Source organism: Crassostrea angulata, chromosome 5, assembly GCF_025612915.1.
Source record: "Crassostrea angulata isolate pt1a10 chromosome 5, ASM2561291v2, whole genome shotgun sequence".
NCBI classification, from domain to species: domain Eukaryota; kingdom Metazoa; phylum Mollusca; class Bivalvia; order Ostreida; family Ostreidae; genus Magallana; species Magallana angulata.
In genome coordinates, this window is record NC_069115.1 from 52,942,103 (window position 1) to 52,968,208 (window position 26,106).

General features: G+C 33.2%; 1 protein-coding gene and 1 non-coding gene across 2 annotated transcripts; one reads left to right on the forward strand and one right to left on the reverse strand.

Annotated features, from left to right (window-relative positions):
• The first annotated feature begins 3,006 nt into the window (after positions 1–3,006).
• LOC128184339 (ATP-citrate synthase-like) lies at positions 3,007–22,848 on the forward strand. Its single transcript, XM_052853781.1, has 28 exons — positions 3,007–3,098; positions 6,415–6,591; positions 6,916–7,038; positions 8,878–8,940; positions 9,168–9,266; positions 9,615–9,706; positions 9,901–9,980; positions 10,129–10,259; positions 10,438–10,556; positions 10,761–10,959; positions 11,110–11,227; positions 11,495–11,640; positions 14,119–14,366; positions 15,529–15,581; positions 15,803–15,918; positions 16,170–16,274; positions 16,413–16,504; positions 16,604–16,790; positions 17,977–18,087; positions 18,330–18,457; positions 18,658–18,751; positions 18,943–19,097; positions 19,440–19,590; positions 19,927–20,070; positions 20,199–20,312; positions 20,592–20,674; positions 20,872–20,948; positions 21,402–22,848. Exons 2-28 carry the CDS (start codon positions 6,442–6,444, stop codon positions 21,518–21,520), a joined length of 3,297 nt encoding a protein of 1,098 aa, XP_052709741.1. The 5' UTR covers positions 3,007–3,098; positions 6,415–6,441; the 3' UTR covers positions 21,521–22,848.
• A 1,883-nt stretch (positions 22,849–24,731) lies between these two features.
• Positions 24,732–24,803, reverse strand: Trnad-guc (transfer RNA aspartic acid (anticodon GUC)). Its single transcript has one exon. It is a non-coding gene; the product is annotated as a tRNA-Asp (tRNA).
• Positions 24,804–26,106: the final 1,303 nt, after the last annotated feature.

Here is a 26,106-nt window from a genome sequence, read left to right on the forward strand (position 1 = left end):
AACGACAGAATGTGCTAAATATTAAATAACACCTTTTCAATTTTCTTCATAATATAGCAGCATTTTAAACAAAATAATTTCTGTCGGCGAAAAAATTAATTTGTTTTTAATGTTCTATCACCACTGACAGCATCAGTATTAAATTTGTCATCAGTTGAGGTCATGTCAGAGAGACACAGTGTGAAGAGAGTAATTAAGTACCACACTGTCCTAACTTCACCTAGTGACACTGTAATGTACTAAGCACGGAAACTCGGAGTATCTTTTGTCTGTTGACTGTTTTAAAGTACTTGCTATAAGCTTCATGTGATCTATATTTAGGAATTAAGGCGTGGCTTTATGGTTTCCAAGTACAGGTGTTGTAACAGGTGCTCTAAATTTAAACTCGGTTATAATTAAACTTGCTCCTCTAAGCTGATATCGTGCATTTTTATCATAATGATTTATACTAATATCAATTTTTGCACCAGTAGGAATGCACATTTTCGTCCTTATGAAATTATGAAAGCTCGTAATAATAGATGTCAACTCTCGGTACAGACGTCGCTACAGACGCAGTATTTATACTATTAATTTTCTTAATGTCCTATTTGAGAATGAGGCAATATCCCACTGTGATATCATCAGTCCAGAAGATGGCCAATATTCCGGTCGGTGGTTCAGCGGGACTGAAGGAAAATAAGCCATCGAATCCTTGACTAGAATTATTGGCAATCCTCTATTCGATTCGAATTCTGTATTATTAACATGTCCTCAGTTTGAATTAAAATGTTCTTTGGGGGGGGGGGGGGGGGGGGGTGCGGGACATTGGACTTACATTTCATTATATAAATATATAGTTAAAATTCATTTCTTAAAATTATGAATTGTACCAGTATCTGCCTTTAATTCATGCACCTGAGTGCAGAACATTAAAAGGACGTTGGTTCCATAAACCTGTATAATACGTTTGTTGCTTGATGATGATCTGAGGCGTTGAACGAAAAACAATCAGGACACCCCCCCCCCCCCCCCCCCCCCCCCATCCAACACACTCACACACTCAAACGCATTTTTATGCAATATATTGATTGGGGATTGAGTTGTCTTGTGATTTCAACTGGGTTTTTTCCTTTTAAAGTATATATTAATAAATGTGTATTTTGCACTCTTGTTGATAATTAGTAGATTCATAAACCCCGTTTAAAAATGAAACAAACCAACCAACATAATGGGTAGAACTTGAATCGTTTGTCCTTCTGGAAAATGTTTCTATACATTTGTATGTTTACATATAGTCACTAAAAACTGTCATTAAAAGTAAAGGGTTCATTCAATGACAGTTTTTAGTGACTCCTTTTTAAACTATGATACTTTAAAAGAGAATGAAGAACTATATTTTCTGCGTGTAGAAAATCGACTTTTAATACAGTTTTAAACCACAAACAACCATCCCTAACGTTCTTTATACTTAAGACCTATGTTTTAATGAGAAAAGAATTGTTGTGTCTGATGCCTTCACAATGTATAACTTTTTGATGGTATTAAATCACGTGTCACTATTAAAGAAGCTGTTACTACCACGCATGTCTAGTTGTAAAGACTTTAATTCATGGCTTTTAAATTCTGATGTTGACTATATTTAGATAGGATGGTTTACTTTTACCGAACCCCATGCTGAACGTGTGAGCGATTCCATGTTCTTAAAAATAACTGTAATTTATAAGCTGTACAAGGTGTAAATTATAAGAATTTTGGCACAGCTATTCTATTTCTATGCAATGTATGACGTAAAAAATGGAATCATCTTTAATGCAATGTAGACATGTTAGTTTTTTTGTTTTTTTTTTTTACAAAATGAATAATTTTTTTTACAAAATGAATAATGACAATGGGTGATACAGTCTGTACCTCTGTCATAGTAAAAATGAAACTGAGGTGAAATATATAATTCTATACTGCATGGTGCCTGGTTTTCCTTGTACAAAGCATTTCTTTAATTAAGTTACTCTTTTAAAGTATTTAATTAGATACCACTTGACACTTGAAAAGTTTTCACACAGTTAGGTCTTGTGGCCATATGTACATGTATAATATATGTTCACTACATCTCACCATTAAAAGACTCCTACCAGAATTTCGATTTTGTATTGAATTAATTATTGATTCATATTAACGGTAATTTGTACAGAGAATGTCAAAAATAAGTAACAAAAGTATATGAAGTCATTATTACAAAAAGGTTTGTTACCTTAAAATTTAGCAAACATTGCCATTTAAGCGAAATGTTATATAACAATTTTTATGAAACTGCATGTACGAGGGTTGATCCAAAAGTAAAGTCACAGATGCGATAAAATCGTGAAAAATCCGCGTAAAGTGACAAAAACTTGTGCTTTGAGCTATCTAACTATTTCAATTCAGATAAAAAAATTTAATGCATTATGATGAATATTTCTGAAGATAATATCATGCTATAAACATCAATATCTTGTTAATTAAGTGTTCAACGAAATTTAATCAAAATTTTACTTCAAATTAGAATTTTGATAAGGAAAATTTTGATGTATCATTTTGTATAATACAGCGCCAGTGTGAAACGCGGTGCATAGTGTGACATTACTTTTGGTTCAACCCTTGTACGTTTATATGATAACTACATGTAGAAAACCAAAATTTGTATTAAAAGATGCATTGGTTTGAATTACGAATAACTTATGTCTTCTAACCAATTTCATTCTGTAATTAAATTAAAAGTAAATTCAATTATTTTGGAAACCATGCAATTATACTGAACATCAGTGATTGCATTTCATCAAAATATTTATCAAATTCGCGCACCAAAATTAAAAGTGTGTTTAAGTTGTTTCTGTCAGCTGAAAAGGTAATAAATAACCCGAATAACATTTTATCCGACGAATATACCATATATTATAAAAGCAAACATCTGAACTGTTCATTTGTGAAAGATTTTTTTCTGAACAGAATTCCTTACTGTATCGGGCTCGACATACATTGAAATTGGTCGTAAACTTCCTGTGAGGTGACACGGATCGTTCGATGTCGGATGATCCTATCTTACGTACGTGTTCTACCGATAAAGTCGCCTTTTAATTCAGGTAAGAAAATACTTTACATTAAAGTCCTTTTATGCCTCAAAATTTCATGCCATTACAGGTATGTATTAATTAGATAAAACGCAAACATGTCTGCATATGCGTGTACGTTTGACAGGTTTGCACGCTTTTGATTCGTGCCAGTCGTGGTACCGGTACTTTCACTTTATCTATGAAGAACGCGCACCGGGTTGTTTTATGTATGTTAAAGTAATTCAAAATTATAGAGCATTTTGGATTACTGTTACTGTTCATAAATGTCTGCATGTATACAATGATATAAGATGAACGTGATAGCATGATGAAATTTAATTGTAAAAATTGAAATAATTTTTTTGACTGTTTAGCGTATTATTATTTTTTAAAAACTAAATAAGGATGAATTAACTATGAGTATTGGTTTGTTAAATATTAATCCACCTTTACAACAATATAAAAGTCTTGGTACATATGGTATATTTAAAAAAGTTTTGTTTCCTCTCTTAAAACAATGGAAAAAGAGTCCATTGTTTAAAGAATTAGGATTTATTGCTTTACTGCTCAAATACCTATATACCAAAGGCCAATTACCATTTCACATTGTTACATAGTTTTATTAGCACAGGAAATTTTATACAAAAAATGATATAACAATGCACATAATGCACTGGTGAGATATCGTATGGTTCTTGGCATGAATTGGTCTTAGGCCAGTAAAGTTTTGGCACTTTAACACATTACAAACTCATGCAGCCATGCACAAAAAATAACCATTAATAGAAATTTTGAAGAGAACAGTTAGCAATGTGGGATAAACAGTATTTGCAGAGTTTCACTAAAATCTATAGGAAACTACTTTTTTTCTGTTCTATCTTAAATCACTATAGCTGAGCTCCATAGTGTTCTACCTACTTTGTCCCATACCATCTTCAGAATGTGTCCTTACTTGAAGACTTTTTCAACATCCATATCCTATGGCCTATGCCATGATCAGACTTAAAGCTGTCATACAGATTGATGTTGAACTGCAGTAGATATTAACTGAGAAATAAAATTGTGGCAGAACACAACTCTACTTCACACAGACAGCCAGCCACATTTTTAAGATGTACAAACTTGCAGTCCTTAGGATATGAACATTGAAGAGCATTTAGCATAGTTGTTAATTATCTGTCAGCAATGAAAGGTTTGTGATAACCAAGCTTTTTCAATGCTTATTTTCTCAGCCAAAATGCTAATTTTTATGGACAAAACGGAATCGATTTATTCATGGTCAGCTGCAATTGATATTCATCTCAAAGAATTGGTAAAAATCAATGTCTTATTCATAATTAAAACCCTTCTTGTAATTTTCTAATCTTTTCATTCCTTTCATTTCTACCATTGTCATATTTTTTGCTACCAGTCTGATTGTAACAGACTCCTTCAATTGTACATGTAAGGTCTAGGTTTTTTACCTTCATGTGTTGCTGATTGACATCAGGTCTCAATCATTACTTAAATACATTTCTACATGGAGAAATATTCATAAGAATAAACCAACAATTTTTTTATTGTCAGTTGTATCTGATGTACAGCAAGTAATTATAATTTCCCAACTGTGAACAACAGTTAAACATTCCCAAATTTTGTCAGCTTCAGCAAATTGGAAATCTATAAATCCTTCAGATAAATGTGAGTGATTTGGGTTACAGAAGAGATAAGATGCTGTGTTATTGGGTCTATAACATCAATACCACCCCAAATTGTTTGATCCCAGATCAATACAGCTCTCAGCTGCGGCTTCTTCGCCTCCTTGTGGACTGGTTAAGTTGATGCTCCAGGCAGTCCTATAAGCTGTTAGTACTGATTAACCACACTGATAGTGTCAGGGCTTGTATATTGTTTTACTGAAGGTTTAGTGGGTCATCACTTAAGATTCTGAGCTGCTAGACCTACGGGTAGCTCAATAGCTCATTCACAATGTAAGTACTAGTATTTATGCAATTTGAAGAAAATAACTTGACTTCTTTGTGCATTTTTCATTGTAAAAGATTAAATTTAAGAATTTTGAATTAAGAATGTCAATTGTTTGTTTAAATTTAAACAGTATACCATGAATGGTTGATTAAGCTTTAACTTTGGAACTCTGTAATACTAATTATGTGTCTGTGTTCACATTATTTTCTGTTAATTTCTATTCCTGAGACAACTAGTATTGATCTAGGTTGTTAGATATGTGGGCTCCTCAGTCATGTATGTAGAGTAATGGGTCCACTCTGGTGCTGTTTATAGATTTTCATATTGATTGACATCTGTCTAATCATTTAACAATTAAGGTATGAAGAGTGTTATTAGATTTATTACATAATAGGGTCCTTGTGATTGCATGTACTTTCATTCTTTTATTTAAATAATTCTACAACATATTTAAACACAGAAGGAAATGAAACTTAAGAAAGATTAATATTGATTTTATGTTTCTAATAGAAAAAATACATAAATTTATTGGAGATTATGATTAATTAGCTATTTCATAATATGAAATCATTATACATGGTATCACATGACAATGATGACAGCAGTGAAGCTTTTTACTGTGACATGAATTAAAAAACTCGTGTGATTGAATTGATCAGCTTGTTTTGAATTCAACATGACGTCCATTTCTCCATCTATTGGGCCTTTGCATTGTCTGAGATTTCTACAAGGTTGCAAGGCTTTTGTGTTACGCATTGTCACATTTTCATTGAGTGCTATATCACATCATCTGTCCTGGTCATCAATTGATTTCAGCAGGTTCAGCAGGTGTTAGGATGGGATGTTTTGGAATGACGTCTTGTCCTTGCCATTATATAGAATAAAGCAGTGAGATTTTTATTGTCCTTGACTTTATATTTACATGTACTTTATATGCTTTGATTAAACCTTCACTGGCTGGGGTATAGTACTCGCGTGGCTATTTACATACAGGTAAAAAGGTCAATTTAGATTTGACTTATAAATCAAACATGCTGTGGAAGATAAGTGTTGATTTTTGGTCCGGACATCACACACATTATAGCTAATGATTGGCGAGTGTAGAACGGGGAGAGATATAACATGTACACATGCTTTAAAAGGCTTACATATTTTAATATATTCATTCAGTACATTCAGAGGCCAGTGAAATATTTATGAATTGCATACTATCATTTTAAAATTCTTATCTATGACTGGTAGTTCAAATTACAGAATTTACTCTTCTGAGAACACATATCTGTATATCATTTCTTTGTATTTGTCTTGATAAAGAATCCAAGAATTTAACTTCCTTAATATCCCTGTTTTGTTCTGTAGTGTTTTAAATCTCTGATTTTAGAACTGAGTGTCTTCCTCTACCACCAACATGTCCGCCAAGGCTATTTATGAAGCTAAGGGGAAGGAGCTACTGAACAAATACTTAACTGATGAGGCTGCTAAAAACAGGTTTGCTGTAGTCACAGAAACTGTCAACTGGGACACACTAACAGCTGACCACCCCTGGCTCCTCACAGAGGTAAGATCTACCTGTATTCTTTCTTAAACTCAGGTATTACAAGTATTTTTTAATTTATAAAATAAACCTTAACTTGCCTTGTTAAAGTATGTCATAATGTAAGGAATGTTTTTTAGTAATAACAAAAGTACCATATTAATATATCAGGAGTTGTTGGAAATTGAAATCAATTCTACATTGTTTAGTCTGTATTGAGTCTTCATTGTCCCAAATATACTTCCTGATTTATCCCTTGCTGTGTAAAGCTGTTTGATTTTACCAACACAAAAATGTCGAGGTTTCTCCAAAATTCATGAACATGCTTCTAATGTTGTGTTTTTACAGAAATTAGTGGTAAAACCTGATCAGCTGATCAAGCGCCGAGGAAAGCTTGGTCTAATAAAAGCTGGGGTGGATCTAGAGGGAGTCAAGGAGTGGCTGAAAAACAAACTGGGCAGGGAGTTTGAGGTAAGACTTCATATACACAAAAATGAAGTCTAGAATATCACCCCGTCCATCCCCAAATTATTTCCAACCATGAAAAAATATTTTTACTGTGAATGAAAGTGTTTCATTATTGATATTGTTTTAATTGCTATGATAATTTGTGGAAATTTTAGTGATGTGCCACACCTTGGATAAAAAAAATGACAGTCACTTGTAAATGTAGTATCGACGAAAATACAGATTATGATAATACCCACCAGGAAAAAAGCTGATTTCACTTGGTATTAAACAGCTGTGTCTTCTCTATGGTGTAGACAAGGAATACATGTTTATTGAGAGTCCTCTAACATAATGTTTGATGTCCCTCTTTAGATATTCTTTCAAACTGTGTGCTGTCTGTCATTTACTATAGATATATTGGGTAGTTATTCTACTTCGCCCTTACATGTCATACATATACATCATGTCAATAGTTTTTCATAATTAAGTTTTCTTCAAGTTGAAAGCAAACCCGTTTAGACAAACTGTAGTTGAGCTGAGGCAATGACTGTACTGCCTGCTTTTAGAAGTGATTGATAAGTTTTCTAAGAATTCAAGCATTGATTCGCAGAAGTAAAAAGGTTACAATGAAATACATGATGGAATAGCATGAAGGGATTGATTTTTGGGGCTTTATAGGCCTAATAAAGAAAGTCTTGATTAGAGTTGTTATGTGAAGTGACTAGAAGCAAGGAGACAAGATTGGCCTCCGCGAAAAGATAGCAATGTTCAGAGCAGGATTGGAACCGTTTGGTTAAAATCAATATATGAGGCAGTAGCTTTGCTTCCATTTCCCTTTTTTTTTTTTATAAATCTGGTAAAATCATGCAAATGTATCAATTACCAGATAAACCTAAAACCATTGTGGTTTAAGCTTTGAAATTTATGACTCATCTTTACAGAAACAGGGAGGATGAGTACTAATGTATGTCATGTATGACTACATATTCTACATGTTTATCAGATAAATATATGGCATTGGTCATGCTAAGAAAGTTTTCATGGTTGATTATTGTACTTTCTTTGTGGTTTTGTTAAGTGCCACTGGGTTTAGTAAGTCTAGATTGGAGGGAATGGGATGGATTTTACACACACAAGTTGAATCCAGATTTATATGTATTAGGCCTACATGTAACCTCAGCCATAAAGCTGATACATGTAAACTCTCAAAAATTTTCAAAAGCTGACAAATATTAAAAAAATTAATCAATCTTAAAAGTTTCAAAAGCTGATATTAATATTGAACTTCTTATATCCTGACATGTTATCCCCTAGAAACTTTAAACCCATTGAAATATCCATTGTAATTTATTGAGTTTACGCATACCGTAATGTATATAAAAGTGAAGCAGTTTACATTTGTGGGGGTTTCTTTATCAGAGAGTTTTTATGGCAACCTTTGAGAGTTTACTTCAAAGCTTTTTTTTTTCATATTAAATCACTTGCATCATGAACACGCAAATTTTAGCTTCCTTCAGATAATATCCTTGAGTTTATTAAACAGTGTCCTTGACTGATAAAGATTTCTACCTGTTTCATTGATACCAGCACTCTGTCACACCTGTAATCTGTTAGCTGACCATGTGCTGAATCAGCAAATTAATGTAATGATACATCACATTGTCCATACTACATGTAACTATATATGCATCAATTGTACTTAAACTTCATACATGTTACATGTTTATATTAATACATACAAGTCTTTTGTAGAAATAAAAAATTCATTTGAGATCTAAGTGGGTTAAATAAAATTGATGACCATCAAAATACAGGTTAAAAAAGAATGAACAATTGATATGTTTTGTTTTGTTTATTTAGATTGGTGCAGCTAAAGGGAAACTAAAGAATTTTATCATTGAGCCTTTCATTAAACATGAACAGGTAAATGTACATCAAGAATGTACAATAGTGGTCTGTGAATATCTTTTCAATGTTAAATGACCATAGAAGTTTCATATCATTAAATTAAAAAAAATATTACAGATTGTAATTTAAGTACAGACACGGATCAATAAACATGAAAATACGATTGTCTTTTAAGATTATATTTCATTTGTATACATACATGTATGAGTGTTTCTTTGAATATTTCTTTTCTTCTTTTTCAGAATGAAGAGTTTTACCTGTGTATATATTCCTCCAGATACTGTGATACCATACTGTTTCATCATGAAGGGGGGATAGATATTGGGGACGTGGATGCCAAGGTTATTATCTCAAAAACTTACTGGTTGTACATAATCCATCTATCAATTTCTCAGTGTGATCAAATATTTCTTAAACAGCAAAAGATACTTTGATATGATTTGTGCCTACTGTAAATTCCTTATATTACACGAGTACTTAAAATAAAATCGCAAACGTTGAACTTTTCTCCTTATTTCTTATAGTTTTCAACTCTCAGAAAATAATGGCGAGATTTTAAAATCCGCGAAGGATGCTTTTCGCGATTTTATGCGGATATTAATTCCTCGCGTTTAATTAGGAATTTACAGTATTTTAGATATCGAGGACCTAGTGGTATTATCGTATAATAATTATTGTGTCTATTTCAGGCTGTTAAATTAGACATTCCAGTGCTAGAAGAAGTCTCTGATTCGGACATTAAATCCAAACTGTTGTCCAAAGCTCCGGCCTCCGCCCAAGAGTAAGTGGAGGATATCATGAGTTACTGCCCTTTGATTGTGTTAATTTCTTTAAAAAAAATGTTTTATTTATCATGCATGACTTTTTTTTTATATTTATTAAAAATTTTGTCCATACAGTTAAATTCAACTTGTATAATACAAATAAGATGTATATTCATTTTTCTAACCTGTTATATGTTTTTCTTCCTTACAGACCCCTAACAAAATTCATCAAAGCTCTCTACACTCAGTACAGGAACTTACATTTCACATACTTAGAGATCAATCCATTGGGTATGTATTCTTCACGCTAAATATCTAACTCATTTCATTTTTTGAACTGTTCTTTGCTGGAAATGACTGTTATAACTGTTACAGTAATTTGTTTTAATAGATTGTGCTATCAGTAGATTGAATTGAACAATGCATGTATATTTTGTAGTGTTCACGGGCGGCAGACTCTACATCCTGGACCTGGCGGCTAAGATTGACCAGTGTGCCGAGTACCTGTGTAAATCACTTTGGGGAGACCTGGAATTTCCTCCACCCTTTGGGAGGGATGCTCTCCCAGAAGTAAGTTATAGATGTATGGCTGGTACAACATTGTCTAAATAAAAATTCACATCAGAAAGATTTTATTTCATCACAAAATGTTGCCTTTTTTGTTGCCTCAGCATGAACAGGTGCAAAGTTATAATTGATCATGGAATCAGAAATCAACAATAAGATATTGAAAAAAAAATTTCTTTAGGAAGCGTACATTGCTGAACTAGATGCAAAGAGTGGGGCATCTCTAAAACTAACCATTCTGAACAAATCCGGCCGAATCTGGACAATGGTGGCAGGGGGCGGAGCATCTGTCATTTATGCGTAAGATTTTATAATCTTACTGGTCATTGATTAAAAAGATGTTAAAAAATAGAACATTCTTCTATGCTTTTTGTGAAGTGTTTAAGTCAATTTAAGAATCAAAAATTTATTTTGATCTCTCTTCTTTATAGTTGATTTGATTATGTCACAGTATTTCTAGGTTTTATAGAATCATCCTCATTTAGAGAAATTTTTTATTTTCAGCGACACAATCTGTGATTTGGGAGGGGCCAAAGATCTTGCTAATTACGGGGAGTACTCGGGCGCACCTAGTGAACAGCAGACATATGAGTACGCAAAGACGATCCTGTCACTAATGACAGCAGAGATCCACCCCGACGGCAAAATCCTTATTGTTGGAGGGGGCATTGCTAACTTCACAAATGTAGCAGCAACATTTAAGGTACATTTTCTCAAAGTTACTTTAGCAATTTCTTATGCAATTTTCTCTGTGTTACAGAAATATAGTTACAAGTCAGTATTAAGCAATAAAGGTATTCCCTGTGGGCCGAAATATCCATGTTGAAATGAAGTTAAACAATGTATATTTTAGGGAATTGTTAGAGGCCTGCGAGAGTACCAGCAGAAGTTGATTGAAGGCAACGTCAGTGTATATGTGAGGAGGGCCGGACCGAACTACCAGGAGGGCCTCCGGATCATGAGGGAACTCGGTCTGTAAAGTTGTTCCTTTATTAATCTTAATATTTATGACCTCATTCTCATTATGAGAAATTCTCTTTTTTGTCGTCCTTTTTGTCTTCTTTTACGTAACATGGTCTCATTTTTATAATGAGAGATTATCTTTTCCTTCATTTGATAAATAATGCCTTAAGACATATTTCCCAGAAGATGAAAAAGCATGAAATCTCACATTTGTTAAAGCCTTAACTTGTTTATCGCTGATTAAAATAGTTATTGCATGTTTACTTTGATCACAGGAAACACCCTGGGAATCCCGATCCACGTGTTTGGCCCAGAGACCCACATGACAGCTATAGTGAGCATGGCCCTGGGTAAGAGGGAGATCCCTCACACACCGCGCCCAATGAACACCACCGCCAACTTCCTGCTGCCGACAGGAGGGGTAAGTGATCACCAGACCGTAACACAGTCCAAAATGGTCTCCAAGATTTATGAAAATTTCATTACATCTTCCTAAAATATAATGCCCTATTTTATAAGATTCAGAACCCAGTTGGATTAAAAAGATGTTGATTGTTGTCTTTAGGATAGTTATAAATATTAATGTTCATCTACGTGTATTTGATAAGACCCATTTTCCTATTCCACTGTTTTATATATGTGTTGAAATCAACCTCTACTGTTTTCTTACAGGTAGTTCAGGTAAAACAGAGCATCCAGTGTTGTAGTGTCTGAATGTTTGTAGAATTTACAACAATCATTTCTAAATCAGCTGGTTGAAGTAATACACACACTTACTAACATGTCTGAATTTTAATTTCCTTATTCTCTCTATTATATATTGTAGAATAACCATTGCATTATAGCAAAAAATACAATTTACCTCACACTGTGTAAAGTTTAAATAAACTTATGCATTAGACTTCTATCTAAAAAGTGCATTATATTCTATACAATTCCTTAAGTGTATTCTTTAGTTGTTGAATATACAAATATATACAGTTGAATTTCGATATCTCAAAAACTGATATCTCGAATACATTGGATTATCAAAGTGATTTGTAAGTCCAAACCATTATTTTTTAAGTATTTTACCCTCTATATCTCGAGTACTTGGAGATGGATATCTCAAAGTTTTTAACTGTCCCATCTAGTTCGAGATTAAGTTTGACTGTATATCATTTTTATATGAAGTGAACTGCAATTATGAGTTCAGGAGAATATGCCAAAGAAGATCAATATGTAAAGTCATGTACCGGTACTATTGCATCCTTGTATCTATATCAAACTACTAGCTAATGTATTGAGATAAACTAGTTCTCCTTATATTTATTTTATGGAGAAAGTTATGTATTTTGAGCTTTGTTGTTAAAAGACATGAGATAATTCAAAATTGGTGGCTATTAAATTCAGTTGAAGTAATACAAAAGTCAAAGTGTATGACCATGTAGTATAAATATTCAAAAGAAATATGATTTCTGTGAGTCATCATTAGTTTGACCTTTGAACCATTGTGACCTTTGAATTGACACTATATTTCAGGCCCCCTCGATCTACCGCCAGCAGGGAGGGTTAACTGGGGTAACTCACAGTGTTGTAATCTGAGCATGATTGACTTTTGTGACGACTGTCTTTGAGTACATAGTGTAGTTATTATAATGGAGTTCTTTACTTCGTACCATAGTTAAACTATTCAGTATTGTTTATCCTTATGTTTCAAATGTACACATTCATTGACTGACTGCTCCTATTTCATACACTGTTCTTGTATATCATTCTTTTTGACATTTTTTTTTTATCTTTCTTATTCAGTGTGTATTTTAAATTTATGAAGTTATTAGTGGGGTATTTATTTAGTCATTGAAACAGTAGGAATCTTTGTTAATGTACACAAGCAAATTTTATACTTCAAGAATCATATATAGCCCATATTAAACAGATTGAGATACTTGTAGATCAATTATTTAAAGAGAGTACCTAAATCCACCATTCCACCATGTAGCAAAGAGTGAGAAACTAAAATTGATAGCATATTGACGTGCGACCAGTTCTCACCGAGTACCATTTCTTACCAATGCATTTTTACGTCATTTTATCAACACGTAAAATTATATACAAAAAATGACGTACGTAACAATGCACTGGCAAGAAATGGGACTCAGCGTGAACTGGTCTCACGCCAGTAGATCTTGTGTAAAAATTGCATATAGTCCACAACTGTCAGAAAAATACAAGCAAAATTTTAAAATCATTATATTTTGCAGTTACATGTATTAGTTCCTCAAGTTCAATTAGTAGGAAGCAAGAGTATTTTTCAAAACTACATGTATGATATTCAGTTACTTTCGCTTAATCTCAATCAATAGCCACAGAGAAATTTTTTTATATAGTTGTGAAATGCAGGAAAACTACAAAACTAAAAAACAAGTATAGAGCAGTATGCAGGGATACAATTGCTTTGCTTCAATGCATGAATCCAGTTTTTATGTCGAAATTTTCTTGCTGCACGAATTTTTATAAAAATTTAGAAAATGATACTTGAAAACTAATTGTTTGTGAGGTTTCAAGTTTGACAGGGCTTGGATATCAGCTTTGACAATTATATCTTATATCTATTAAAAAAATACATAAAAACTTTAAAAAATTGCTAAATTATTAAGAAGGTATTTTGTAGGGCATTGTTTAAATGTCATTTGTGATTCCCTATTGTTGGAAGGAATATGGTAATATTTACTAGATAATGCCTATTGATGTGTATATATATCTGACGAAGTTAACTTGGCTGAAGTTGAATGTAATCCTCCTGCATGTGTTTTCAGTATATTCTCATCCATATTTAAATGACTCTGAAATGTTATTGCAAGAAGGTCAATGGAGAACAAATCATCAAAACCATTACATCAATGCTATAATATTTCAGGCTTCCCCAGCAACCAGCAGAAGAGGGTCAGTGAACGAACCCTCTTCAAGGTCAGAGGGCAAGGTCACAGTGCCAGATCAAAGTCAACAGGCCTCCTCCAAGTCTGAGAGAACCCAGACACTGTTTACAGAGAAGACGCAGTGTATTGTCTGGGGCATGCAGCAGAGGGCGGTGCAGGGCATGCTGGACTTTGATTACGTCTGCTCCCGCCGCGAACCTTCTGTGGTGGCCATGATTTATCCATTTACGTTAGTCACCTTTTTTTGTAATTTTTTTTGTCTTTCTTATTCATTTAAATCTGGTAATAAAAATTTTTTCAGAAAAGTACTTTCATTGATAAAACTTGTTACACAGTTAATTAATTTCATACATTATGACAAGCATTAAGACCGCGGAACATTAACTGGCAAGATTGGAAATATACAGCGTACGTCAATTTCACTTGTTGCAGTCAAAACATTTGAAATGGGTGGGGGAAAATTGACACAGACGTCTGAGAAAACATTGGATTGAAACTGTACATGTAGTTATAGGAAATGTATTTTCAATCCACCTCGGCATTTCTAACTAGCTATATACATGTTAATTAAAGCGATCGAAAAACATTATATTTAGTATCAGCAAAGTGATTTAAAAAAATTATTTTACCAATAAGTATATAATCAGCAAATATCAGAAGATCTCAATTTCGGGAGAGATAATACACAAGGCAAGGCATTGTCCGATGACTTCAGAGAATCAGTCGTTACAAGTCTTATATCAAGTGGGGTTTATTCACAGAGAAGAACAATCAAAGTTCCCATTAATAAGATTAAAATTATATCCAATAATAGAATATATAAAATGTTTCATATAAGAAGTCATCGGACAATGCTTTGCCCTGCGTATAATATCTCCGAATTAGTATTTTTTCACATTTGCTGATTATACTTTTTGATGAAATAAAATGTTTTTCAACCGCTTTTCTGATACAAATTAAAATGTTTTTCGATCGCTTTACATTAGTATGCAAGTTAGAAATGCTGACTCGGAGGTGGATTGAAAATACATTTCCTATAACTACATGTACAGTTTCAATCCAATGTTTCTCAGACGTCTGTGTCAATTTTTTCCCACCCATTTCAAATGTTTTGACTGTAACAAGTGAAATTGACGTACGCTCAGTCGCTGTATATTTCCAATCTTGCCAGTTAATGTTCCGCGGTCTTAATACAATCACAATCAGAAGTCATGTCATTGGGAAATCTTAACATATTGACACACACATATATATATTATATATATGTTATCTGTTTTATATGTCATGGAATTTCAGAATTTTTTATTTTTTACTTTAAAAATGATTGTATTCCCTTTATTTTGTAGACATATGAACCATTAATATTGAAACTATTTCATTTAATTTTTCAGAGGAGATCATAAGCAAAAGTTTTACTGGGGGCATAAAGAAATTCTTGTTCCAGGTGAGAATCGTAAGGATTTGTAAGAAATATGGTAAAGTAGGATAGTTTTTCCTAGTACTCACATGTATTGTATATTTAGTACATGCATAGTTTTATGGTAGATTCATGTTTCATGAAACATAACTGGATCTTTGCAGACAACAAAATAATGTTTTCACTTGTTAAAACCCTCAAAATGTGAACTTCAACATCTAAGAACACATTATTTTCAATCTTTGCAGTGTACAAAAACATGGCTGATGCCATGAAGAAGCACCCCCAAGCTGATGTTCTCATTAACTTTGCCTCCCTTCGCTCAGCCTTCGAAAGTACCATGGAAACCATGACTTACCCACAGGTATAGAAGCAGGCAAATGCTATCATTAAATCACAGGAAACCTGCTGAAGGATATATGTTAATTTAGTGTCTTTATTGTGTTATCTTATGAAGGAAAGGAACAGTGACTGTCAGCTAATAACATTATGTTGCCATGCTTTGATCAACATTTAATAATAAAACCAGTTCTTGTTTTATACATACTGGTAGATTGAATCATTTTATATTTAATTATTGAATAAGCTTTCATATGCATATAAATGTCTTTCAAGATACGTTCCATTGCCATTATCGCCGAAGGAATCCCAGAAAACCTAACCAGACAGATCATCAAAGAGGCGGACAAGAAAGGCGTATTTGTCATTGGACCTGCTACGGTAGGTGATACTTATTATATTTATTGTAACTATGCAAAATCTTTACTCTAGTATCATTTATAAACAAGAACATAACCATTACTTCATAATAAATTTTGACTTTTTAAACATAAACTACAAAGCCCGAATTCATTTCAGGTTGGAGGAGTGAAGCCGGGCTGTTTCAAAATTGGAAACACAGGAGGAATGTTGGACAACATCCTGGCATCTAAGCTCTTCAGGCCCGGGAGGTAGGGAATTGAATTTCAAGAAACAGTACAGTGTTTTTGTAAGAAATAAGTTCTTATTAAATGTACTTTAAATCTTGAAAATTCATCCTTTCCTAACAGTGTGGCATATGTCTCACGATCAGGAGGCATGTCCAATGAGTTGAACAACATCATATCACTGAACACAAATGGAGTGTACGAGGGAATAGCTATTGGAGGTGACAGATACCCCGGTACCACCTTCATGGACCATATACTGAGGTACCAGGACGACCCTAATGTCAAAATGATCATCTTGCTTGGAGAGGTAAGTCTGTTATTTTCAGTGTGAACAGTTTATAATTAGGGTCTTCCGTTTCCAACGGAAGACCCTCTTGTTTTTCTTCGGTTTCTTTTTATTATTATTTTATTTTTTATTTTTTTTCTGACTCCTTCTCAGCTTTATATCTCAAAAAGTTTTCATCCGATTTCAATGAAATTTGCAGAGCTTTTGTAAAGTTACCGTGCCTAAAAGATGTTAAAGTTTCAGCATTTACGTCACTTCCGTTCAAATTTTGCGGCCATTTTTAAATTTTAAAAAAGTGATTTTGTCCGGAAGAAATCTCCGTAAACTTTAAAGATATAACTTTGAAATTTTTACTGATGATAGATGTATCAATTCTTTAATGTACTGGGGGGTTTAAAATTTTGTTCATCAAATTTGCTCAAAACCGGAAGCAGTTCCAATTTTTGGAAATTTTCATTTTTTTGAACAAAATAATACAATACTACATTCTTATAGAACTTGCCATGGTGAATTCAAATCTGAAATCCGTTTGAAAATTGGACGATGCATTACAGAGATATCGGGGTTTAAAAATTGATTTTTCCGGAAATTTTTATTCCGCTTCCTTGGTTTAAAAAATAGCGTAATGTTCAAAGTTAAATTAATTCGTACCAAAAATAATTGTTAAGTCGTACTTGAACACATTCGGATTTTTTTTGGTCAAGTCGTTCTTGAAATCAGAAAGGTTTTTGTTAATTCGTACTTAAAATCATTCGGATTTTGGAAGTCGTACCAGGAATAATTCGATTTTTTCATCTTTTTATTTTAGATACTCTTGTTGTTGGTTTAAGAGCTCTGCTTCTTACAGGAACTTCCGGCTTTACTTCCGAAATTAACGGAAGACCCACTCGTTGCTTTGCAACGAGCTTTGCTCTAGTCTATATTTATATTCATGATTGATTGAAAGTTTCTTTTGTTTTACCAATTGGATGCTAATATTATTGTATCAGATGAGTAGATATAGGTTTTAAAGACTAATAGAGACTTCAAATTCTTTTCAGGCCAAGGTCATAAATAATTAAATTTTAGGTCAATGTCATAGAAAATTAATAATTTAAGGTCATTCAAGTGGTTTTTCGCGCTATCATATGACTACTCTCAAGAGAATGAAGTCAAATTAGTTATATTCAATATGTTCAATTCTTACCTGTACATTGATCGTGAACAGGTAGGTGGGACAGAAGAGTACCACCTGGTGAGTGCCATGAAGAGTGGGCGTGTCAACAAACCGGTGGTGGCCTGGTGTATCGGAACCTGTGCCAAGATGTTCACCTCTGATGTAAGAGTCTCAAAGAAGGACAAATAAAGACATGTGTTTTGTTTATTTTCTATTTTTTCATTTCAATTCAAAAACCTATGAATAGGGGCTTTAAAATTAAACAAAAGTAGAAAAACTGCTAATCTACATATATTTTGGAAAGAAAATTATATCCCAATGCATATATTACAGGTATTTAATTTAAACATACCAATAAGTATGGAAATGGCCACTATTATGATGGTGTGATACTGTTATTTTAGGTACAGTTTGGCCATGCAGGGGCGTGTGCAAATGCAGAAGCTGAAACAGCATCAGCTAAAAACCAGGCTTTGACTGATGCTAAAGCCTACGTCCCCAAGAGTTTTGATGAATTGGGCACACTAATCAAGTATGTTTATCAATCTCTCGAGATTTTTGATTGCACATTCATCGAGTACCTATGTATATATTATCACCAAGATTATTTTGTAATTCAACAGTCATCAGATTTGGAGACTTTAAACTTTGTAAACTATATACCAATAATATTCCACCATTTTAATGCTTGGTATCTGTACAAAAAAATAATAATGTAAATTGATTGTACAGGGATGTGTACGATAAGCTGGTTGAGAATGGAACCATTGTACCAGAGCCTGAACAACCCCCACCCACAGTACCCATGGACTACACCTGGGCAAGGGTAAGTTCTTTGATTTCCGTGTAGTAGTACATACCGTTACTGATTTCCACAAACAGGTACACATTAACTGCGTTTCATGATGATACACATGTAAATGTACATGTACAGATAAAATGTGACATGTTGAATATGGCATTTCAAGGATTGGTGTATTCAAGTATATTGTTTATTTCTCTATACTTTATATAAAGGAGTTGGGTCTAATCCGTAAGCCGGCCTCCTTTATGACCAGTATCTGTGATGAGAGAGGACAGGAACTGTTGTATGCTGGGATACCGATTACCGACATATTCAAAGAGGACATGGGAATCGGGGGCGTGCTAAGTCTGCTGTGGTTCCAGAGAAGGCAAGTTCTCTCTGCTAAGAGGCTGTATCTTAGTCTCCATGTAATTAGATTTATGTAAGATGTGAACTTAGACCTCAACTATTATACTTTTAGTAAGTTTGAATGCAGTCCTACCATGGACATTATCAGATTTACCTCCCTTTTCACAACTGTCCTAGCTTTGTGTAGCTTTCCATCTAACAATTTGCAGATTCCTAGTAATCATTATTCCAACAGCAAATTTTCTATAACACAAAGCACTCTTATAGATTTTTGATAAAACCAACACTCAATATAATACTCAAGTGACAAAAGCTTAACTTATCTTGGTAAAAGTCTAAATAAAACATTTGTCTATTTCAGGTTACCCAAGTATGCGACTAAGTTCATTGAAATGTGTCTGATGGTGACAGCTGATCATGGTCCAGCAGTCTCGGGGGCACACAACACCATCGTGTGTGCCAGGGCCGGCAAAGATCTTGTGTCCTGTCTTGCATCTGGTCTCCTCACCATTGTAAGTCAAACTAGTTGTATAAAAGCTACTCTTAGTTTAGAATCATATTACATGGATTGGGAAACATGTCTTTAATCAAGTGAAAGAAATGAATTATTTGGTTCATATAATGCAAGAGGTTTTATACAACAAGTTTATAATAAATTTTAAATTAAGGGAAAATGAAACTTTGCTGTGATCATAAATTTCTTGTGTGTTTGATGCAACTGTGTTTTATTGTATATTTCACCCTTTCATGTTTTGTGATGGACAAGGCAAATAGTTAAGGATCGTGAGAGATACACTTATGTCTTATAAAAATTATCTAATGTACATTATTACTTTTTTGACCCCTAGGGAGACAGGTTTGGGGGTGCCCTGGATGCTGCAGCTAAACAGTTCTCTGATGCCTACACCAGTGATATGATCCCCATGGAGTTTGTCAACAACATGAGAAAGGAGGGAAAACTCATCATGGGCATAGGTCATAGGGTCAAATCTGTAAGTTCAGGTCAAAGGTCAAATGATCAAGTCTGAAACAAGTACTCATTGTATAATGTCATATTGAAAATTAATTGTTCTCTGATATAGAATTGAATTACTTGTATATTTATTTTCTGCTTTGATAGATCAACAATCCTGATATGAGAGTTGTCATTCTAAAAGAGTATGCAAAGAAGAATTTCCCAGCTACACCGCTATTAGACTATGCAATAGAAGTAGAGAAAATCACTACATCCAAGGTAATTGTTAGTCAAGAATCAAGAGGAAACAAGGGGAAGAACTCCTTCCTTCCAAACACTTTGTAGAAACTGTGCAATGAATATTGTAAATAATTTAAGTTACGTAATTTTCATACCCATCAAACCTGCATTGATAGATTTCAATAAGGATTTTAAACTGGAGTTCAGCATTGAAGTGTTGAATGTTTTTGTACATAGACATTTAAATCATGAATGATACAATGGAAATAAATTTTTTTCATGCTTTGTTAAGAGAGGAAATATTTTTTTCTTCTAAAGAAACCCAACCTAATTCTGAATGTGGATGGTTTCATTGGAGTGGCTTTTGTGGATTTACTCAACAATTGCGGATGTTTCACCGGGTAAGTGTCTCGATCCCACAATGCTTTGTAATCTTCAGAATAATAAAATATGCAAGGTCATGTGGGGTCACTGTCATTAGTTAACCTGGTAATTAATTTTTCAATTCAGTCATTGCTAAAGTTTGCAAATGTTGCAATGTGTAGATCTTGAGTAGTTGATAATGCTGTATAATAACCTATGCATGTTTACTTTTCAGGGAGGAAGCCAGGGAACTGATAGATGTAGGTGCCCTCAATGGACTGTTTGTGCTGGGTCGTAGTATGGGATTCATTGGTAAGTCATCTTACTTTTATTACAATTTACATTTTGCAGTGTAGATTAACGTGACTGTTTAAATCTGTAGTGAAAAATGGCAAAAAAATTTGAAAAACCTGTCATTATACACAGTAGATACATGTATTTCATGAGGTTAGTCTGTTTGTCTTGGATCTTGGATACATTTTGGATGTGCTGGATTGGAAATACTGTGGAATCATCAATATTCGTGGGGGGACCAATGTTTGTGGCTTTCGTGGGTAACGCTTGCCCAAGAATTTATAACCCCACGAACGTATTTACAAGCATTTGTTTAATATTTATTAGTATTATCCCAAACTTCTATCAACGAAATTACGTCCCCACGAACCACAAAAAATTTGGCTAACCACGAAAATTGACCCCCATGAATAAAAATGATTCCAAAGTTTACACTGTATCATGTTTCTATGTCAAAATTTCTTATTGCAGGTCATTTCCTGGATCAGAAGAGATTGAAGCAGGGGCTATACAGGCATCCTTGGGACGATATCTCGTACATCATGCCGGAGACTATGGGACTAATGGGAGAAGACACAGACAAAATCTAAATACCGCCAACTATAGTGAAGACTGTCCTCTTACACTGCCAATCATAGTGTAGACTGTCTCCTTATTCTGAGCAAGGCTGGCCTTGAACAATCCAAGATAAACGCTTAAGAGACTTAATACATGAATGTATTAGATTTTACACAGTGCTAGATAAAAAAACGCATCAATATTTAGCTATGTGTACTATTTATTGAACTACCGGTATAATGAAATGTTTTAGATAGAAACACGTCTGTGTTATATACTTTTATGCAATTGCAAACAGCATAATAATTTAGCTAGAGAATGGATGACAATATTAGCTTTATATGAGTATGTTGCTTAGTTTGGCTTGTAAAACAGACAAAAAACAAAAGAACTTAGTTGTTATTATCTGATTGACTTCTTCAATCTTTGATGTGCAATAGCTGATATTCAGTTACGTACAAAATGTTACACAATATTAAAGACCTGTTGTAAGTTATATAAAGTCTGCTGTTCATCTATTGAAACTATTTTGAAATGTTATAAGTGAGAAAGATACCAGTTTTGTGACTAGGTGTGCATTATAAGTACCATATTTACTTGGTATGTATTGTGGCCATATACTTTGTGGGTTATTAGTTTTGCTGATTTTAAATGTATAACAGATACACACGATTTTAATACATGTATATTCTAAGATCATTCCTCGACTTGACAACCATGATTTTGTTTTCACATTAGAGAGATACATTAATAGCACTGTTTTTTACATTACATGTATTACCTTTCGTTTATTGTGCTTACATTAGCCATTTTTTTCATTATTTATAACGGACAACATTGGATTTAAAATCCTCGATGGATTGTCTCTTGTTATAATGAATATAGTTAATTACATGTACTGGTATGTATGCCAACATCTCTTCTTGTTTGCCATGAATTCCCTAGTTGGACGTAGGTGTAGTTTGTATGTGCTATTTAATCATTTGTTGATGTTAATTTGTTAGAATCTCTACTCATATTCACAAAGCATATTTTAAAGTTTCATCCACATAACAAAATGTGATTATTTCAATGTTGATCAATAACTTTAAAAAGAAATTGTAAGAATTATTCATGTGAAATTTGATTTTCCACACAAGTATTTCGTCTCTTCTCATACAAAGCAATATGTGAAAGCTTGTCAAATACTGAAATGAATTGGCATTATAGTTGTATGTAGTGGTACATGTATCATTTATTTTGATCTGTTTAGTGTCAAAATAGCACATCCTCATATATATTTTTTTTATTTCAGTTATGGGTTACATATCAAATATGTGTATCTGAGCTTTGGTTTAAATAGAGCAAGGCAAAAACAAAATTGTGTTGCGTTGTTTTTATCACACGTGTCCTCTATTTCTTGAAAATGTTTATTGCACTAAATTGTTGGAAGTTAGTTTACCAGGATTAGAAAAATTGTAGCTGGTACATTGAACAGCGGTCACAAAATATTTCATTATATCATTATAATTACTTCATAAAATGTTTAAGAATAGTACTGCTTTCCTCTCTAAAACCATAAAAAAAAAGTCATGTTAAAGGAGAGACAATTCTTGCCTCTGCACCAAAACACTTCACACTTTAGAACGGTCACATCAAATACTTAAATTTCAATATTGGTATAATTATTGTTTAGTTCAAAAAATGTTGTCTTAAGAATAATATGTTCAAAGATTTTTTGACATGCCTATGAAAAAAAGACTGTTTGGAAAAAAAGAATGCCTGTATTTTGATTCACTAGGTGGTATGGCACACTTCCATATTGTGAGGTATTTCCTATCGAAATAAGCAATGAAATCAAGTATAATTTTTATATATTTTTTTCTTTCCTTTAATCGTTAACTTAGAGCATTGCGCAATGGGATAGAGTGTTCACTAAAAATCTGTAAGTCATGAGTTTGAATCCCTCTGGGACTTTTATTACTAGTATTCTTTCCTTTCCAACAATTCAAAAACACATTTTTTATTTGGTTAAATATTATAAAGATTTGAAAACTAAAGACCAGGGAAAGTAAATTAATTATAACGGACTTTTATCTACATTAATATCGACAGGTGTCCCATACTACAAAATGTACCTTAAATATGTAGTAAAACTCGGAGTTGAAAACAGGTGCCCAGTTTCTTACTTTATTTTTTAACGCAAGTATTTTGTTTGATTTGTCAATTAGTTTTACATCACTCCTCAAGTATGTAAATAAAACTTTTCTCTCTGATGGAAAAACATAAACATCTTGAGAATTGAAATATCTTCTATGCTTCCAGAATCTTTTATGTTCTTGAATGAACAGATGAGCTGAGGATTTGGCTAGTTTGGAGAACGAATTATGTAAAGTGCAGTGTCTAAATAGAAGACAACCAGGTTAGATAAACCTGTTTCTGTTGGAAGACAAGAATTGTTTGTTATGTCTCTGAATGGCCCATCAAGTAAGTGGTGTTTTATAGAAAAGTAAACACGCAGAAATCAAATCCAATATTTACTTTTCCCTCAATAGGCTTATGTAGACTAGATGTGTGGATTGGAGATAAGGGAATCCCATTCATAAAGCTGGCCCTGTCTGTACATGTAGATCTATTCCAGGTTGTAGGCAGTGTGAATAACAAGGGTTTACTGGGAGACGGTTGACATTGGGGCTTGGCCTTCAAGATATCTGTTATCCCAGGTCAATCATGAAAAATGTATCATCTGGGGAAAAAATGGACTTCCCCTTCAATTTCCATTGTCTTAGTCACTTGAAAAGTGTGTGTGTGTGTGTGTGGGGGGGGGGGGGGGGTAAACAAAACTTGAAAAAAAATAAATTTAAAGCAAAAAAAAAAAAAAAAATACATTAATAAATGCATATATATACAAATACCTTTGTATATGTACATTTGTATACATATGTATTGAATAATTAATTAATTTTTAAACTTTAAATATAAAATACTTTAAAGATATTCGTCTTTTTTTCTTCTTATATTTCAGTTCATGGATAATATTCAACTTTTATACTATTGAGACATGTACAAAAAAGTTAGAACGTTTATCTACAAGTACTTTCTGGGAAGATTTTGTTGACTAGAAAAAAAAAACCGGTGTGCATATGAGAGTAAAAAGGGTGAATATTTTAAAATAATTATTATTGATTTACAATAAATATTCATGTTTGTTGAAAGTACTATAAAATTTATTATAAAAGTTAAGTAGAGAACAAAAAAATTTGCCTCCCCGGCGGGGAATCGAACCCCGGTCTCCCGCGTGACAGGCGGGGATACTTACCACTATACTACCGAGGATTGGCGATAGTAAAATGGTTTAATAATGTACAGTCTAATCTATGCACTAAGACGTTATACCTGTATATTGCAGTACCTGTATATATAATATTTATGTTAAGCCGGCACGTAGCATCGTTTTTGAAAGTTGGGGGGGGGGGGGGGGGGAGGCAGACTCATCCAAAAAATCTTGACAAGCAAAAAAAAAAAACAAAAAAGGGAAAGAAGACTTTCCCAAAATCTTCAAAATCCTAATCCGGGGGGAGGAGGGGGGGGGGGGGCTGGCGTGTCTATAACTTCAATTTCAATCCTAATTTCCTTATTTTCATATCAATTTTTTACATCCTCCAAAAAAAAGTGGGGGGGGGGGGGCAACTCCAGGATAATTCAATTTTTTATATGTAAATTGTAAAAAATTACTCGCTGCAAGAAAAAGGGGGGGGGGGGGGGGGGGCAGGCCCTCTCTGCCCCCCCCCCCCCCCCTGATGCTACGTGCCTGTTAAGAGTGGTTTTTTTAAAATTTAAATCAGTTTTATATTATTATTCATGGATATACAATTAATTAGTTATAATTCTTTTTTCATTGGAATTTTAAATTTACTTTTATCAGATAGTTTGATACAATCTACATTCATGTATGGAATATTAATTGCAATCGCACACAGCGCACATATGGATATGAAATTGCATTTTGAAAAAAAAAATCAATATATGCAGCTGGAACAGTTACAGAGCTTCCTATCATTTTCTAAAGTCAGTTTCCAAAAAATAAATGTGCCATTTTATTTACAATGTCACTATAATAAACGATTACTTAGTACTTTCTTACTTAATGTACCTAAAATTATATATATATATATATATATATATATATATATATATATATATATATATATATATATATATATATATATATATATATATATATATATATATATATATACCGGTAGATAGAATAACAGTTTTCATTCTTTTAGTGTGTCTCGACAAATTGTTAAATATATAATTTATATTAATATCCTTGGAAATACATATAATTCCTGAAGGAGTAAATATTTTCCTATATTATATAGGGCCTACATGTACCTGTGTAGAAAATCCCTTGTGAATATTATTTTCTATTCTCCATTTTTCATAACAGTAAATATCTCTTAAAATGTGAGATAGATCAAATTTTTAAAAGTGGTCACGTGGTATGTTTTATTTTTTATGGAAAATTCTTCTGAGACGATTGCAAAACTGCCACATTTGCACTGGTATAACTCTCTACAAATGTAACACATACGTAAAATGTACATTTTCTGCAAATAGAATTAGAAATAAA

Excerpts from the sequence above, each read along its gene's own strand:
- LOC128184339 (XM_052853781.1), top strand. The coding sequence starts at position 6,442 with ATGTCCGCCAAGGCTATTTATGAAGCTAAGGGGAAGGAGCTACTGAAC. Across the intron at positions 9,981-10,128 it reads CTTAGAGATCAATCCATTGG|TGTTCACGGGCGGCAGACTC; the intron begins GTATGTATTCTT and ends TATATTTTGTAG. Across the intron at positions 15,582-15,802 it reads TAAAGAAATTCTTGTTCCAG|TGTACAAAAACATGGCTGAT; the intron begins GTGAGAATCGTA and ends CAATCTTTGCAG.